At 52.8% G+C, this 15,872-nt stretch overlaps 5 protein-coding genes across 5 annotated transcripts; 2 read left to right on the top strand and 3 right to left on the bottom strand.

Moving 5' to 3' along the window:
* Positions 1-542: 542 nt before the first annotated feature.
* On the top strand, positions 543-4,121 carry J4E79_002766 (uncharacterized protein; the record flags this gene model as incomplete). The annotated part of the gene is made up of 4 exons (XM_049351663.1): positions 543-1,592; positions 1,649-1,815; positions 1,952-3,315; positions 3,736-4,121. The coding sequence occupies 4 exons, from the start codon at positions 543-545 to the stop codon at positions 4,119-4,121; spliced, it is 2,967 nt and encodes a 988-aa protein (XP_049214301.1).
* Positions 4,122-4,948: 827 nt separating this feature from the next.
* On the top strand, positions 4,949-6,418 carry J4E79_002765 (uncharacterized protein; the record flags this gene model as incomplete). Its single annotated transcript, XM_049351662.1, has 2 exons — positions 4,949-5,554; positions 5,684-6,418. 2 exons carry the CDS (start codon positions 4,949-4,951, stop codon positions 6,416-6,418), a joined length of 1,341 nt encoding a protein of 446 aa, XP_049214300.1.
* A 138-nt stretch (positions 6,419-6,556) lies between these two features.
* On the bottom strand, positions 6,557-7,467 carry J4E79_002764 (uncharacterized protein; the record flags this gene model as incomplete). The annotated part of the gene is made up of 3 exons (XM_049351661.1): positions 6,557-7,080; positions 7,151-7,385; positions 7,438-7,467. The coding sequence occupies 3 exons, from the start codon at positions 7,465-7,467 to the stop codon at positions 6,557-6,559; spliced, it is 789 nt and encodes a 262-aa protein (XP_049214299.1).
* Positions 7,468-9,677: 2,210 nt separating this feature from the next.
* Positions 9,678-11,822, bottom strand: J4E79_002763 (uncharacterized protein; the record flags this gene model as incomplete). Its single annotated transcript, XM_049351660.1, has 2 exons — positions 9,678-11,238; positions 11,287-11,822. 2 exons carry the CDS (start codon positions 11,820-11,822, stop codon positions 9,678-9,680), a joined length of 2,097 nt encoding a protein of 698 aa, XP_049214298.1.
* A 2,134-nt stretch (positions 11,823-13,956) lies between these two features.
* On the bottom strand, positions 13,957-15,766 carry J4E79_002762 (uncharacterized protein; the record flags this gene model as incomplete). Its single annotated transcript, XM_049351659.1, has 2 exons — positions 13,957-14,226; positions 14,276-15,766. 2 exons carry the CDS (start codon positions 15,764-15,766, stop codon positions 13,957-13,959), a joined length of 1,761 nt encoding a protein of 586 aa, XP_049214297.1.
* Between the last annotated feature and the right edge of the window lie 106 nt (positions 15,767-15,872).

The raw sequence follows: 15,872 nt of genomic DNA, 5'->3' as shown, positions 1-15,872 counted from the left end.
GGTACCATGAAGTCATAGCGCAACTATGCAGTAGCATCATGGCAAATGCTGCTATTTTTCGCTCAGACAAGGGTTTAGAAGATGCTAGAGGGAACTATGATGCTTAATACGACACTGCGATAGTACAGGTACAAACACTTGCATGTTCACACGAGCAAATGAGATGAAGACGACTGTGCCGTGACGATACTTCCAAGGAATAACCCAGATATCTCTGCAAGGCGAAGATGTGCGAACAGGCGGTGGGCGTTGAATAGAGGACGGGAAGCGAGCAAATAGGGCTTTACCGGCGGTGGGGAAGGTGCAGGGCGAAGGCGCGAGGAAGGCGCGACCCGCAATTCACAGACGGCTACATGCGTCACCTAGCATCTTTGTACATCCAACATGGCCGTTGTTGCCGCGCTATGTAAACCTGCCCTCTCCGCCATCTTCGTCTTGTTACTCTTGAGGCCGCCCTAGCTAGTTGCTCAAGCTGCATGCTCGCCAAAGCCACTGCCTAGTCTCTCACTGCTCGCCTGACCATCGCTCACGTACGCCCATACATGTCTTACGAATACGACAGTCGGTACCACCACCGCTCGCGCCATGACTCCCACTATACATCAAGAGAGACGGACCCCTATGGCTATGCGAGGAGCGACAAGACTCTAGCGGAGGCGCGCGAGCAGCTGGCAGACATGCGCCAGAGCAATCCATACACATCGTCCTACACGCCGTCCTACAACACCTACACCTATGAGCCCCGCACTTCTCCACCCCTGCCACCTCGACGACCCGCGCCGCATTCGTACAGGTCGCACACGCACGAGCAGACATGGCCGCCGTCACCCAGCGTCGAAGACGAGGGCGAGGCGCTAGCAAAAGAGGCGCCGTCCTCCGTGGGGTCGCCAGGGCAGGCCGAGGGTGAGCCGCCGAGCAACACGCGGGGCACCGTCGACCAAGACTCCCTGCTCGACGAGATTGAGCAGCCGAGCGTCGCACAACACGACCGCCGCTATGTGCTTGTTTCCGAATCCAGCACTGATGACGATGGCAGCACGCTTCGGGACCGGCGCCGGCGCAGCTTTGCTGACCGTGGGGGCATGTCGCACATCAACACCGACGTCCCAGACCCTCCCGTCTTTACTGAGCGCGCGAGGGCGCCCTATGGCTACTCGAAGCCCCAGAAGGAGTCTACCGCGCCCTCGCCTGCAGACTACATGCGCTCGCCAGAACCCATTACGCCTTCGAACAGCAGCCATCCCAGGTCAGATGCAAGCAGGCCGTCAAGACCGATGCCAACTGATAGCCGACACAACTCCTACACGTCGCCATCATCCAAGAAGGAATACGTATTCGACTCCGACTCCGACTCCGAAGCGCACAGCACGACCCACCTGCGAACCGAACGAAAGCCCGCGCGGTACAGCTTCGTGAAGAGCGATTTACAAAGGGAGGATCTGAGGACAAACCTGCGCAATACACAGGAGAGGCCCGAACCGCGCCGACACGACTCCGGGCAGCGTTTCCTGCCGACGATACGTAAGGGTGATTCGTCAGGCTCGTACAAGGAGTACCCCAAGGCTGAGTCGCCGCGGTCGTCTTCGTCTTCGGTGCACAGCACGCGGCGATCGAGGCCTGTGCCCGTAGATACTGTCTATGCTAACAGCTCACGCCCGCTGTCCAGACCAAGCTCGCCATCGTATCGAGCACCCTCGCCTCAGCTGTCTACCCGACTGCGGGACTCCCCTCCAGGCTCTCGACCATCGTCCGGCGGTGGCCCTCGGCCAACCTCTCCGCTCGCTTCTTCGTTTCAACCTTCCTCGCCCGGCCGCGGTCGCGTACCCGTATCCGAGTCAGATTGGCACTCCACCTATCCTCCAGCACCTTCCGACGACAGGTCAAGACAACCCTCTCGATATGGCAGACATGACACCATGCCACTTCCGAGACCTCGCATCGATGTGCACAGTCCGTCTCCTGCAAGGCAATCGACCGGCGACTCTTTACCATATCCCATCGACGACCAACTCATCGACGTCTTCATGCCACCCGAGGAGCATTATCAGTTTGATCATTCGACCGTCGGTTCGCCGAGACAAAGCTACGTGGACATCCCGAGAGCGACGTCGCCGTCAATTCCTAGCTCGCCGTACACGCGAGATCTACCTTCCCGGGCTAGGAGGCAAGACACTGAGACGTTGGAGGAGCCGGCACGCCCAAGGAGGTCCAGGTCGGGTAGTTTCCGCTCTCACGACGCCCGCCGTGATAGATCATCTCGAAGGACTGCTTCAATGGACAGAAAACTTCCAGACTGCCCAAGACCTTACAAATCGGGGCCTTACGATGATTGGTACGCGCTCCAAGACAACAAGAACTTCAACATCTGCCCTAGTTGTTACAACGGTGTCTTCGCCGGTACTCCCTTCGACGTGGACTTCAAACAGATATGGCTGAACGACTATTCGTTGGAGCGGAGCTGTGATTTCAGCAGCCCATGGGCACGTCTTGCATGGCTGTTGACGCTTCAGCGAGGTCGCAAATCGCTCGATCTGATCTCCGCAATTGCAGGTGTCATGGACACAGTAGCCAAACCGTGTCCTGGAGACCGTGAGGCTGGTGCAGAAGACCGCATCAGCTGGTACGGCATCACAAACCCACGCGACGGTTCCCACGTAGCCAACTTCGCTATATGCTCGAGCGATAGGAGGATGCTTGAGGCCTTGCTGCCTTCTCTTCGTGGTTGCTTCGCTAAGATGCCGAAGGACGACAGGCACGTATGCACCTTACGTACGAGCTCAACCCGCTTCCCAAAGTATTTGGATCTGCTCGTCGAGCTAGACGCCGAGGCTGAGTTGTCCGGTCAACTCCCTGATCTGAGCCGCTTCGTCTTATTGCTCCGCGAGAATTCCTACAAAGGCGAGTGCCAAAGGTACAAGATCTTGTTCCGCAAACCATGGCACTTCATCCCTTCGCTACCAGAGTTCACAGTCTGTGAGCAATGCTACGACGAGCTCATCTGGCCCGCCACACAGTCCAGATCCACGTCGTCGTCCATACCGCACATGTTCAACAAGTCGATCCAGCTAGTCCCTGGTGAAGATCCTGATGTTGGGTCCAGCTGCTGTCTGTGGAGTCCAAGGATGCGCGACGTCTGGAAGGAAGCTATCAGGTACGACGACTTTTCTTACCTGAAGGAAACAGCGAAAGAGAGAAAGAGGGCAGAGTCCAAGTATATGAAAAACAGAGTACGCATTATGACGTGGATGGGCGACGCGGAAAAGGGGACTAGGAAGTGGAAGGAAGCTGAGGATGCGATGAGGGAGCTAAAAAAGAGTTGGTATACTTACGAATGATGAGGTTATGATTGGAATGAGATATGTAGAGTCAATGAGAACATGGTTATTACTATTACTGCTACTACCGCTTTGTTGGTACGATAATTACCTTATCTTTGGTACCGAGTGTGGATTTGAAAACTGGCTTTGATTTAACTCCCACGACTTTGCAAAACCACATCCCCATTCCAAACTGCCTTATATGAAAAATGAATTTCCTTGAGATTTATTCCCTCGATATTGAAGCCGCTAGAATGCGTAGCGAGGATTTCTCGGCGATGAATTCCTCTATGATACCACACCTTGGGTCCTCGTCAAACCCCTCCCAAAGCTACAACTCTGACGATCGGGTACAAACCAAGTAAAATTGCACACTCGTCCCAGCGCTTTACCGCAGTACCACTAACCTACAACCCAGAGCGCCCCAAGAAGAAGAAATGCCAACACCCGGCGAACGTCAGACAACCGTCGCCAAACCCCCCCCCCCTTACGCGGGATCAATACCGCATACGCAAGTTGACTAAGGAGAACGCGAGACTCAGATGGGAAGCCAAGGAAAGGGATAACAAAATCTCTTCGCTGGTAGAATGTCAAGATGCTTTGAAGGAAGACTTGGCTGCTGAAAAGAAGAATGCGAAGGCCTACAGAGAGCGGTTGATATTCGAGAAGCGGGACGTGGATGACTTGGAGGCGGAGTTGCGAGATGCGAGGAGGAAACTGAACAGCCTGCGTGTATCACTTCTTGATACTGACGACGAGCGTAATTGGTCCGACTCGGAGGTGGATGAACAGAATGAGGAGTAGGGTGAGCAGAATGAAGACGAGCCCAGAACAAATCATACAGGGAATGGAAAGTGGTCGAGAAGTAGTATGGGTGTCCAAGCTCGGATGTCTGGATGTTCGACGTTGGTATATCTACGATGTGTCTATCCTCCTAACTGTTTCCCTGCGCGGACTTTATCATGTCTCGGGTGCTGTATCTCTTCTTCTGGGACGTACACGACACGGTCTTAGTCAATCATCTGAACTTCGTTACTGTTATCTGCTGGTGCATCTTACCTAGGTACGTCCATCTCTAGTTTCCGTAACGCGCTCTTCCTTAACGCATGTCATCATGTCACCGACATTTGTTTGAGCAACAAACAAAAGACGTAGCTGATCAGGTCGACAGACCTCGGGGGTGTCACTTGTTGTGAGCTTCTGTTTTAAACGAACACAGTCCGTTGGTGTCGCAAACACTCACTGCTTGTTCAATGTGTCTCGCGACATGTATATAGACCAGCGACCTGCACTTCCACATTGACACCTACATATATATCCTCCACCATCTTCCAGTCTCCCCTCGAAACAAGCGCTGAATCGACATCGCTAGCGATGTCGCCGACGCCTGTTTGCAGAGCAGACAGGGGTCGCAGGTACGCAACTCGCCACCCTCTCCTTTCACTACAACAGAATCAGCGGAGGAACTTATCGGCTGACCGCAAATCTAGTTTTTCCGTCGCCTACGGATTGTGCGCTCACGGACCTTTCTGTTGTTTTGACGACTTTTCGCAATATACCCTCTCTCTTGTTGCTTTCTCCATCCCACTGGTTCATATATTAACGCCCGTATATACGACACCACCGACATCATGGACAGCCCGAACGACAACGACGTCAGCATGGGTGATCTTCCCGACACCGGCGTTAGCGCAGACAACGTAGACAACGGCGTCGAGTCTGGGGACATCGTCTTCTTTACCGAATGCGAGAACGTCGCGGAGCACAACGTTGACGTCAACCGCGAGCGCGACGGCGACGTCGCCATGGACGACAACGCTGAGCCTGAGCATCCGGACGTTGTGGAAGTCAAGGCTCTGCATCGCGATGCTGAGCAAAAGCTTGCCATCAAAACGTACAAGGTCAACACAAGCATCGTTCTCCTGCCCTCTCTCTACAGCATCTACTTCCATCCCGACGAGGCAGTCGTTCCTCAAGCTCCTCCGTTCCTCCAACTCACCACCTTCTTCCTCCTGTACAACGACATCGCCAAGGCGAACTTCCTCGCCGACAAGAGCTTGCCTCTGATCGTCAATCAGGCAATCTTCTTCTACGGTCTAGACAAGGGCCATTCGTTCTCGCGGTTCTACGACCAGATCCGGTTCAACATCCTCCTGATGGCATTCGCTTGGGCGTCAGGATTCGATCCGAAGTACTGCAAAGAGGGGTGCGAGGAGTTTGTCAAGGTCTTTCTGCGCGTAAGTCATCTTCCCGATAGCACTACCTGTCCATCTTCAGTGTCTTTTCAAACTTCCCACAGAGGTTTAAAATATACTGAAACCCTCCTGGCTTCCTTATGCCCTATGCACACAGCTAATAAAACATAGGCCTGGATTGAATCACTGGTCTTCAAGTACGACCCTTTGCAGAACAACTTCACCCAACGCGAAGCCTTCGTCGCCCTATGGCAGAACTCGCCCTTTGACTTCCATTTCTTCAGTCCGAGGCGAAGCAAGACGGTAAACAAGCTTGTCAAGATTCTCAAGGCCCAGGCCGCATACCTCCCAAACATGCCGAAACCAGACGACTTCATGCGGGCCGTGCGCCAAGGCCATCTGAACGAAGATATCTTTGAGAGATTCGGTGCGGCGATGACGTTGCAGTGGCTGATTGGTCTGAACGAGAGGTCCGAGAAGCGGCAGCAGAAGGTTGACGACAAGGAAGAGCTCGCCCAGGCGAACTTGGACCTGAAGCGGACTAAAGAACTTGCGGGCAATCTTGCGGCGGCCCAACACTTCGGCTTTTTTTCCAAGGACTATCAGCCGGCTGACGATTTCGACCCCTTTGATGATAAGGACTTGATGCATCCAGGCATGTCCAAGGTTGATCGGTATGAGAAGCTCTTGGCGGCCTTGCTCCTTCCCATCGACAAGGACCTCAAGCATCCAAGTGAGGTGAACGAGAAGGAGCATCGCGTGGTTGATGAGACGAGCTTCTGGGCGACTCGTGAGCAGGTTAAGGCCATTCTTCAGGAGGATGTGGAGAAGCCGGATCAGAGCCGGGCCCTCGCTGAACTGACTGTGTTGATGAACACCACGGTGATGGGGCCGACAGCTGAGTAGGTCGCGAGGAGGTTTGAGGTATACATGTACTTCTGCTAGACGTCTATAGAGAGCAGTTACGTTCTGAGGATATTCAGCCTTCGTCATGTCTGATGGATGTAACTCTTGTTGATGTGATGTGATATGCAAAAGTTATATTTACAACTTGGCGCCAACGACGCTACCACCGTCCAATGCGATAGTCGCGCCGTTAACATAGGACCCCGCGCGGCTCGATAGCCAAATGCAAGTGCCCGCAACATCCTCCGGGCTGCCGATGCGTCCCAATGGTATCCCGCTCTCAATGACATCCTTGAACTTCTCCAATGTAGCCTTCATCATCTTGCTCTGGAAGGGACCGCACGCGATCGTGTTGCTTGTAATTCCGCGCTTGCCCAGGTGGCTCGCTAGCACTCTGCTCATGTGGTGAAGACCGGCTTTAGAAGCGGAATAGGCGAAAGTCTCGAGCGCGGGGACGCGCAGGCCGTCGACGCTGCCGATGTTGATGATGCGTGCTGGTGAGCTCGGGGTAGAAGCGGCTTCGAGGAGGGGTGTGACGGCTTGCGTGAGCTGGAAGACGCGCTTTAGGTTGAGGTTGAGGACACGGTCCCATGCTGCGGCGGGATAGTTATCGTACGACTCGCCCCAGTTGCTTCCACTATTGTTGACGATGACATCGAGCTCTGTACATTGTTAGCGAAGTCTCATTGTCTCGCTACCATGGTGCAGATGACAGCCCACGGGAGGACCTACTGCCTGCTCTCTTTTTCAGCTCGTCGGCTATGTTCTTTGCTGCATCTTCCGTGTATAGATCGGCTGCGATGAAGTCGGCCTTGCCTTTGCCGAGGGCATTCAATTCCTTGCACGCTTCCTCGCAGGCTTTGGCGTCGCGGGATGATATGTACACTGTAGCGCCGTTCTGGACGAAGCCCTCGCTGATCATGCGACCGATACCTTTCGCGCCGCCTGTGACGAGGACGATTTTACCCTTGATGAGAGTCAGTTGGAAGATCGGACGTGCGGGTGGATTATGTGCGTACCTTAACGTCGAAGAGTGAGCTGTTGTCCATTTTGCAAATCGGTATAGGTTGGACGAAGGGTGGAGGCGTCGTAGGGAGAAATATGGAGAGCCATCGCGACACACGGGTAGATGTTCGCCATCGGAGCTTGCCCCGGATGTTGGAAGCTGGGGGTGAGCCGAGGCTCGGTACATTGTTCTTCCGCACCGCTCCGCAAATTCAAGCCTCACATCGACAAAACATCATGGAGTCTGGTCATCCTCAGCTTATTTTCATCTTTTCTTGGTATCTTCATCTAGTCCGCCGATCAACCTCGACGTATTATTAAACATCAGACATGTCTTTAAGGGGTACTCGTGTACGACAGGCACCGCTGTGCTCTAGGTTAATTTGGAATTGATTATGTGTGTAAGCGTCAAAATGCTCTCGTCTAACTCTATTAATCCCTTCCGTTATCTTGACGATGTCCTGGAAGACCTGTTAGCGACAAGGAATGTACTCTTATCAACCTCAGGACAGTCTTTCTCGCGTACCTTCATGGCGGAAGTGCTAAATTGACAGGAAGTGGAGGAATACTACTCGCACTTACACCCACCTAATACCGTGGTATATGGAAATCAAGTCGAACGTAGCGAAAAAGAAAGAGAGGGGCAAAAAGAACACTATCGCGCGAAAAGGCGCAAAAAAGAGCAAAAAAGGGACGGCCATCCAGATCATAACAAAGGCCACCACTGGAATTCGAATCCGCAGAAGATCAACTGTCAGCTAACCGATCCAACACCCAGACTCGAACTCAGGCCATTACATACGGACCTGTGAGACCGTGATGTAAGACGTGCGCTTGGTCCCAATGACCCAATGCCTTATGTTTTGATGGAAGATTTCTAAACTCCATATAATATATAGTACAATAAGACCGCGACCAGCGATATATACTACCAGGATAGACATGGGAATCTCTAAGGTTGTTGGCGGGCAGGTGAGTGAAGGGGCGCGTGTAGGCGGTGGCGGAGCGGGCTCAGTGAAGGGTCGAGTGAGTGAGCACGCAATAGAGAGTCAGTGCGGCCTTTCACCATCTGATGATACCGGAGATAGTGAGATAAACCGCGACGAGAATATCATCAAGACGTCTTTCCTAGGAGCCTACTTGCAAACGTGTAGTACTCGACTCATGACCTCTGGCAGAGACTAGAGACTACAGGACTTGTACGGACGCCGTCGAAACAACCTTCACGAGCCTTACATCACACACACCAGTATTCGCAGGTGGGAAGTCGAGACCTTCGACAGTGATTGAATAGACATTCTCACGATCGAAAAGCTTGCGAAGCCAACGCAGCACATGTCGCCTTCCATCCTTGCGCAAATGTTCAGTACGACTGCCCGGTGTATCCGATTTTGATCAAAGAATTACGAGACGATTATCTGTAGCTGCCCGCGCATTCTTTCCAGCCTAGGAGAGCATGAGGTCATAAGAGTACCGTTCGTGATAAGGATAGACGGTCCGGTCGGCAGCCCAGTAGCAAGTGACATGGGCATCTTCAGGATTGTTGCTGGGGCGAAACAGACGTAGAAGAAATCGGAGCGGTGCAAATGTGTTCCAGTGATGCCTGTGGCACTGGGGATTGTCGAGCGCATAATCTAGTCGCTGATGACTTCTGACGCAACGCCGGAACGAACAATTAGTCGAAAGACTTACCCGACAAGATACCTAATACTAGCATGCTTAACAGGTCGTACAAAAGTACCTAGGTTACGATACCTTCGCAACTGTCACTAGACGCTGCGTTTGGACGTCTTGAGAACACAGTCAAGACTGTGTTCGAGTATAAGAACCTAACAAAGAGAGCAATTCTAGTAATACAAACAACCTTCTGGAGGTAGTATGGCAAAGCTGCTCGATTTCATGTCAGGTTACAACGGGCATAACTAGGCTCACATCGCAACCAGATGTAGGCAGAGCCAACGAATGACGTCATCGAAGCCAGCCCTGGAGTGCAAAGTCGCGCGCAACGCGGATACATGCAGGAATTTAGTACATGTATTGAACATCAGCTCCGCGTCGAATATACGGTAGAGGGTACTGTACATGCAGCGAGACGCAATGTTGATGGGGTACCAGATGGCCGGTTCGCTGCCCAGGTGATGTACATGCCTACCTAGGTAGTCAGTCATATGCCCGTTGCGAAGATGTATTCCTTATTCCTACATAACAGGCAAGTCTCAAGTCAACCCAGCAAGCATGGCGCGGCTGAACTAGTCTACCAGGAAAAAGCATCCACATGCAAATCAAACACAGTCTTGCTGCCTCTCCCCAGACCTGCTACCAAAGCTCGCACCTCATCGCACATATCCGCAGGACCGCATACGACAACACCAACCTTCTTGTAGCCAAAATCAATCTCCTTTTGGAGCAGGTTCCTAATAGCGAAGCGCTGTCCGACGAAAACCTGCTTGTCGGCGACGTTTGCGATGGCCGTGCCCATCTCATCAACTAGAGCTTGATCTGACGCTTTGACGCTCCACGCCAACTTGACGTTTGGATGAATAGAAAGCCAGCCCAGCAGACCAGTGATACCGATACCACCTCCAAGCAACAACAAATGATCAGCCTCCAGAGCCTCGGTGCTGGCTGAATGTGGATACGGTCCGTCTAGGATTGTAAGCAGCCGAGCGTTCTTGTTCAACATCTTCGTTATGCCAGTCCTCTTCTTGATGATAAAAGACACCCCCGTCGTGCTTGCTGGATCTCTGACGTTGCGCGTAACACGAGTCACCTGCGCTTTATCATCAGGAGATTTTCCTTCGGCGTGACTGCCGTCCGATGTGGAATCACTCGAAGACGCCAGTGCTGGGGCATGCCTGTAGCTTCGGAACAAGACAGATGAGTTGATAGAGAAAGGGTGGTTCTCCCACGGTCGCAGCGGGTGCAGCGTTGGAAATCCAACGTAGCCAACATAGCCTGGCTTCGCCGCCCATCGCACACCAGGAAGATCAACTCGGACGTAATTGTCTCCCACTTCGGTGACATCGGCGTACTGCATGCCATTCTTCAGCACGCGTAGCACGCGGACAAGACGATCAAAGAACCATACTGCGATGGCAGCGTAGAGCCAGTTGTCGTAGAAGTTGTAGCCCCACTTTAGGATGACATGGTACCAGCAACCCACGATGACGAAGACAGCAAGTATTATATGAAGGATAAGGAAGACCTCGTAGGCGAGGCGGCGGAAATAGAGAACGCTCAAAACCAGCATAGCGCATGTCAATACAGTGGCGACGATACCCCACAACCAATACGGCTTGACGGACTCGACTGGATAGCTGCCTGATCCTTGGTAACACAGTAACAGTGCGATACTGTGCACGATGGCTTGGACGGCGAAGATGCGAGCGATCCAGCGGTGCAGCAAGAGGTACGTGCCGTAAGACCAATTGGTGATCCAGAGCAAGAAGTTGTTGCGGCTCGAGAAGAGAATGACAAGGGGCAGGAGACCATATCCAATGTGTCCAGTGCGATAGCCAATGTAAGAGAGCATCTCCGATTTCTTCGAGAAGCCCCATGGATGCGGCTGCGAACTACCATAGTTCACCGAGCTCAAAATGACGTTGAGAGCAAAGAAGAAGAATATGTACGCGGCTTGCCCGACAGTCGGTGCGTTACCGATGAGCCAAGGCAGTGGACGTACTTGGTACGAGCCGATTGTAGACGGATACACAAGATAGGGTCTGAGCTTGTCGAGTAAGCCAGTCGCGAACGGCAGCTTGCGAATGAGTGTGCACAGGATTGGAATGCTGAAGCCCAGGACGACAATGACAATACTAATTATATTTTAGAGAAACTCGTTGACTGACGGCGGCTCTACTCACACATATCGAGCTTGCAGCGCTTCAATGTGGTCGAAAAGCCGGTTGAAGTTGAACTGGATATCATAGCTGGCGTCGCTGATCACCATGGGCATGGTCATGACCTCGGTCGAGCTTGCATTGTACACCATAGTAGGCGTCGAGTTCCCGAGCTCTGCGAGCGACTCTGAGTAGGTCCACTTCGGCACAATGTCGGTGATGAGTTTCGTCGCCCAGAATTCTTCTCTTTTCCAGACTGGAGTGTCTGCGCCACATCTTGTGCTCATACAGTAAGCTATGGTCTCCAAGAAGGGTAGACTCTGTGCTTGGCAACTTGGTGTCGGCGCTCCGGCAGCCATGTCCATGTCCATGCCCATGTCGTGGCCATCAGAAGAGTCGGTCGCAGGACATTCGAGGCTGGCAGACGACACAGCATTGTAGCAAGAGAAACCGCAATTAGGGCTGTACCAGGAAAACCCGTACCCGGGAAAGTTGTTGGAAGTCAAATGCGAGCGAGCGACGGGAATCGCCGAAATGAGGAAGAGCCAAAGCAACTCCATGATGGTGTTGTCGACGTGGGCGCAAGATGCTCGGTGAGCCAGAGATATTCGAGGCAAAAGTCAGACCAGCTTATACCCGCAACCTAGTTCCTTTTCAGTCCCGACCTGCGACAGTTGTGACCCGTCTGCAATGCAGGCCTAGAAGCCGCATTACTCGAGCGTTCTAATGATGTGGTTCGCTAATGAGCAGGTTGTGAGAGGCTTTACAGCCATGGTCGAAAAGTGCTCGTTAGCCGCCAATGATGTTCTGATTGGCGGCGTCAAGCGCTCTAGCCTGCATGTGAGCATGTTTGCGTGGATTTTACCGGGAACGTGCAGCTCGAACTATTAGCTTAGATTATGGCATAGACTAAGTCTTAATTGATCTCCTTGGGGATTCGTTCTGTGGCGCATTACTGTAGACTTATTTCTTTGATTCGTGGTAGGTGCCGAGTACGTCGTGTGATGGTAACGCGGCTTGCTACCACATTCTAGGATACCCAAAGTCCAGCAGTCCGCATACTGCGCCGGGAAGATGTGTATGGCAGGGAGTTGGATATTGCTTTGTCAATTTCAGGTAGCTGGTTAGTACCATTCTCACGTTCTAACGCTATATGAGGGATGACACTGCGATGTGCATACAAGCATGAACCTCCACGGCATGCTACTGTGGCTTGACTATGGCAGTCTGGAAGAGACCAGCTCTAGGGATATATTGTTGTCATAAAAGTCGCGCGTTGGGTGTTTCTGGAACTTCCAAGCCAATCGAGCTAAGTTGGTGGACGGGCTGACGGGTTTTAATAAGAATCGATTTTGATAGGAACAGGTGACAGAAGTATGCTCTACATGGATCCGCGCCGACATGATGAGTTCGTGACCCGGGTATATGAAATAAGGAAACGCAAAGTATATCGTACAACGAAAGAGAACGCGCTAGCAACAAATGAAGACGACCCCTTTTTAAAACTAGGAAGCCCGCCTCCAATGGAGACCGAAACACCTGGTGATCTTGCTTCTAAGCTTCTAAGCTTCTCTTAGGAGGACTTCGGAATGACGATGGTGCCCGTTGGTGCCGACTGTATATTCAGCCTTTCGCATGATACGTGAGCCTTCACATAGTGCGTGTACGTCGCATCAGTGCGCGTTGTTGCTCGGTGTAGCACGACTGCACGCGTTGCGGTTGCGGAATCTCGTCGCCGTTCAAGCCGTAAGTCCAGGGTCCGGACGGGTGAACAGGGGCAGTAGAATTTCCGTGGCCGTCGATGAGGGGAATGGCAGAGTCCACTATGTTCGATCAGCATCTGGAGGTCGACTTCATTGTTGTGCGCGGAGGAGTACCTGTCGACACGGGACGAGAGCGGAAGGGAGATGTGCACAGCCCTCTTCGCAATTTCAAGCTAGGCCACGATAGCACTAGAGTGAGTGCGAAACCGAGAACAGCTACGCAAACCCCGATGAGCGTTAGCAGCGCTTCAATCGACAGGGTATGTGATTGGACAGCTGCCCCCGTGGTTGAGTCCCGCTGCGCAGCGTGTGGTATAACGGCTGCGTGGGAGGAGGAAATAATGTGAGCGCTCAAGAGCAGTAAAGTGCACGATGAATTCATCCTGGCATAGGAATCGGAGACGGATACGATTATTGACAAAGGTTGGAAAGTGTGCATCGTTGTTTGTGCCTCGAGTTTCTGTCCATGCCATCTTGTCGCGAATCCCGAGCTTTTGTATATACCCGTGTAACAACCCTGCCATGCTTCCTCGCTCTCACACTAGGCGGTGTTAAAAAAGATGTCGCGCTAACCGTGTCCGGCTTGGCCAACCTGCACTCAAGAGCCTGGCGCGCTGCACGTTAGCAGGAGATGCGTTTATTATATAGCCAGCGTTGCCTTCGGTTACGCACGGTCTTTCGGAGCAAACCTCGGAACGCAGCATGGCTGAAGTACTTCTCAACCCAGTGCCATGCTACAGCCAGTGTGCAAGTCAGTTGTTGCCACAGCATCTCGCAAGGGGTCTGGCCTAGTGATGGAGCGAAAGGAGAGTAGCCAGTCACGGGTACTGCCGCACCGACCTGGGATCAACGATAAGCGATGGAAACCCATCAGAAAATTTGGTTACATGCATGAGGTTGCCGTTGTTCGATCTCATCAAGACGTCCAGATTCAGTTCGTCTCCTCCTCATCAACCCACTCATCTTCCAGCCCAGTGACATCATCGTCATCGCTCGGCTCCTCATCGAACATCAACAGCAAGCGCAACAGCTCGTCTTGTGGTCTTTCGATATGCTGCGATAAATTGGCGAGTATTGGGTCTTCGACTTCGGTAGTCGCCTTATCGTCATTTTCAAGGCTAGGCGCGAGGCTGATGATGCGAATTGCTTTTGTCGGAAATATGCGTCCATTGCCTCCTTCTTCCCGTCGTTGACCGAGTGTCTATTATTGTTAGCAGTTGCATCCTCTTCACTTTGAGCGGCGAACTTACCGCGTATGTTGTCATGATAGCATCATCGAATAGCGCCATGAAGCTGACTGGCACCGCGAGCTGCGGCGCCGAGCTCGTGAGGAAGGAGTATGAAGGGCCCACTTCCTCAGCCTCGTCTCCAACACTGATGCGGTTTTCCCTACTAAGCGCAACTACATACACTCTGTTCTGAATCTCGAACATAATACGATGGTTCCGTGCAGAAAGCCATCCGCCCAAATCGAAAGTGGAACCATCAGACTCGCACTCCAGAATTTGACTAACACTTGCTAAGTTCTTCGACCCGTCCTCTAATGCCTTGCGGAGATCGGAGCAGACAAAGACACGACCCAGACGTGAGAAGCCTACAAAGAGATTGCTGCTGCGGTCCAGCATACCGGCACCCCACTCGTCTTCCTCGTTTGGGTCGCGAGACGCGTTTGGAAGATGGCCTTTGCCGAGACGTATAGGCGTTAGGCGGCTTTTGCGGGGTGCGGACGGAGGGAAGATACGTCGTGATGGGCGGCCATAGCGCAAAGCAGCCAGTGCTGCGTTCGAGGAAGGAGGGTCGGTAGGTGGTAATGGCTCGACATGGTATTTCTCCGTACATTGCGATGGCTGTAAGATTCCCAGAGCCTGTCCAGACTTCTTCTCATACACATGATAGCCACGCGTTCCCATGGAGTATACAACCACGTCCTCGTTCTGATCTAGATGACCAACTGCATCTTGCTCGATCTCCAGATGCGTAATTAGGTTTGGTGGGTTCTGCTTCATGTCGTATACAAAGCCCTGGCCCTCTACTGAGACCACAACCAGTGTCCAGTACGAGAGCTGGAATCCTCTTGTTTGGCAATCGTGATCCAGAACAGCAACGCGTTGGAACTCTCCTCTTGCAGTGCCCTCTTGATCTGTCCGCCAAATTTCAACTGCATCCCCTTCCCGATCAAAGGCAGCCATTCCGTCTTGATACTCCAGATGCGCATAGGGCCTGACGGCGTGATCCTCAGTCGTGTCTAGAGCTGAAGGCAGTTGCCATAAGATGCGACCCGTATCCATGTCTGATACGTACAAGCCGCCTGCATGAGATGTCGAGATGAAGATGCGGCGCTTGAAGTCAGCCTTGAATCTCCATACCGCATGATTGCCAACCTGCAAGATGGATTCGCGAGTGGTCGGTTGCGGTGAGTTCCAGTTTCGCTCAAGCAGCGTTTGTCGTTTACACAGGTCTTTCCATGATGTGATGTCATCAAAGAGCTTGGAGAAGCTGGTGTAGTCGTTGACAAACGAGAAGTCGCGCGCGCCGCCAGCTGGCTGCGAGGTCTTATGCGGTTGCGAAGTTTTAGTCGGCGACGAGTAGATGGCTTCTTGATGCGTTCCGTCGATGAACTGGTGCCAGGCGGGCGACACGGCAGTAAGCGATCCTAGGGCTGACACGGGCGTGAAGTCGAGGATGCGGAGCACGATCTCCGGAGGTAGGACCGTAAGCGGGTCCGGGATGGTGACGTTCATAGTCAATTCCTGTTACGGTGGTTGGGATGTTCGCGCGTTATGCTGGATCTCAGACGCGCTGTCACTCGTGTTCGCACAACAATATTGTTGATGGGTCAAAAGAAAC

The sequence above is a fragment of the Alternaria viburni genome (assembly GCF_023758015.1).
Source record: "Alternaria viburni strain BMP 2772 chromosome Unknown scaffold_4, whole genome shotgun sequence".
Classification (NCBI taxonomy): domain Eukaryota; kingdom Fungi; phylum Ascomycota; class Dothideomycetes; order Pleosporales; family Pleosporaceae; genus Alternaria; species Alternaria viburni.
This window is presented reverse-complemented; position numbering and strand designations above follow the sequence as displayed.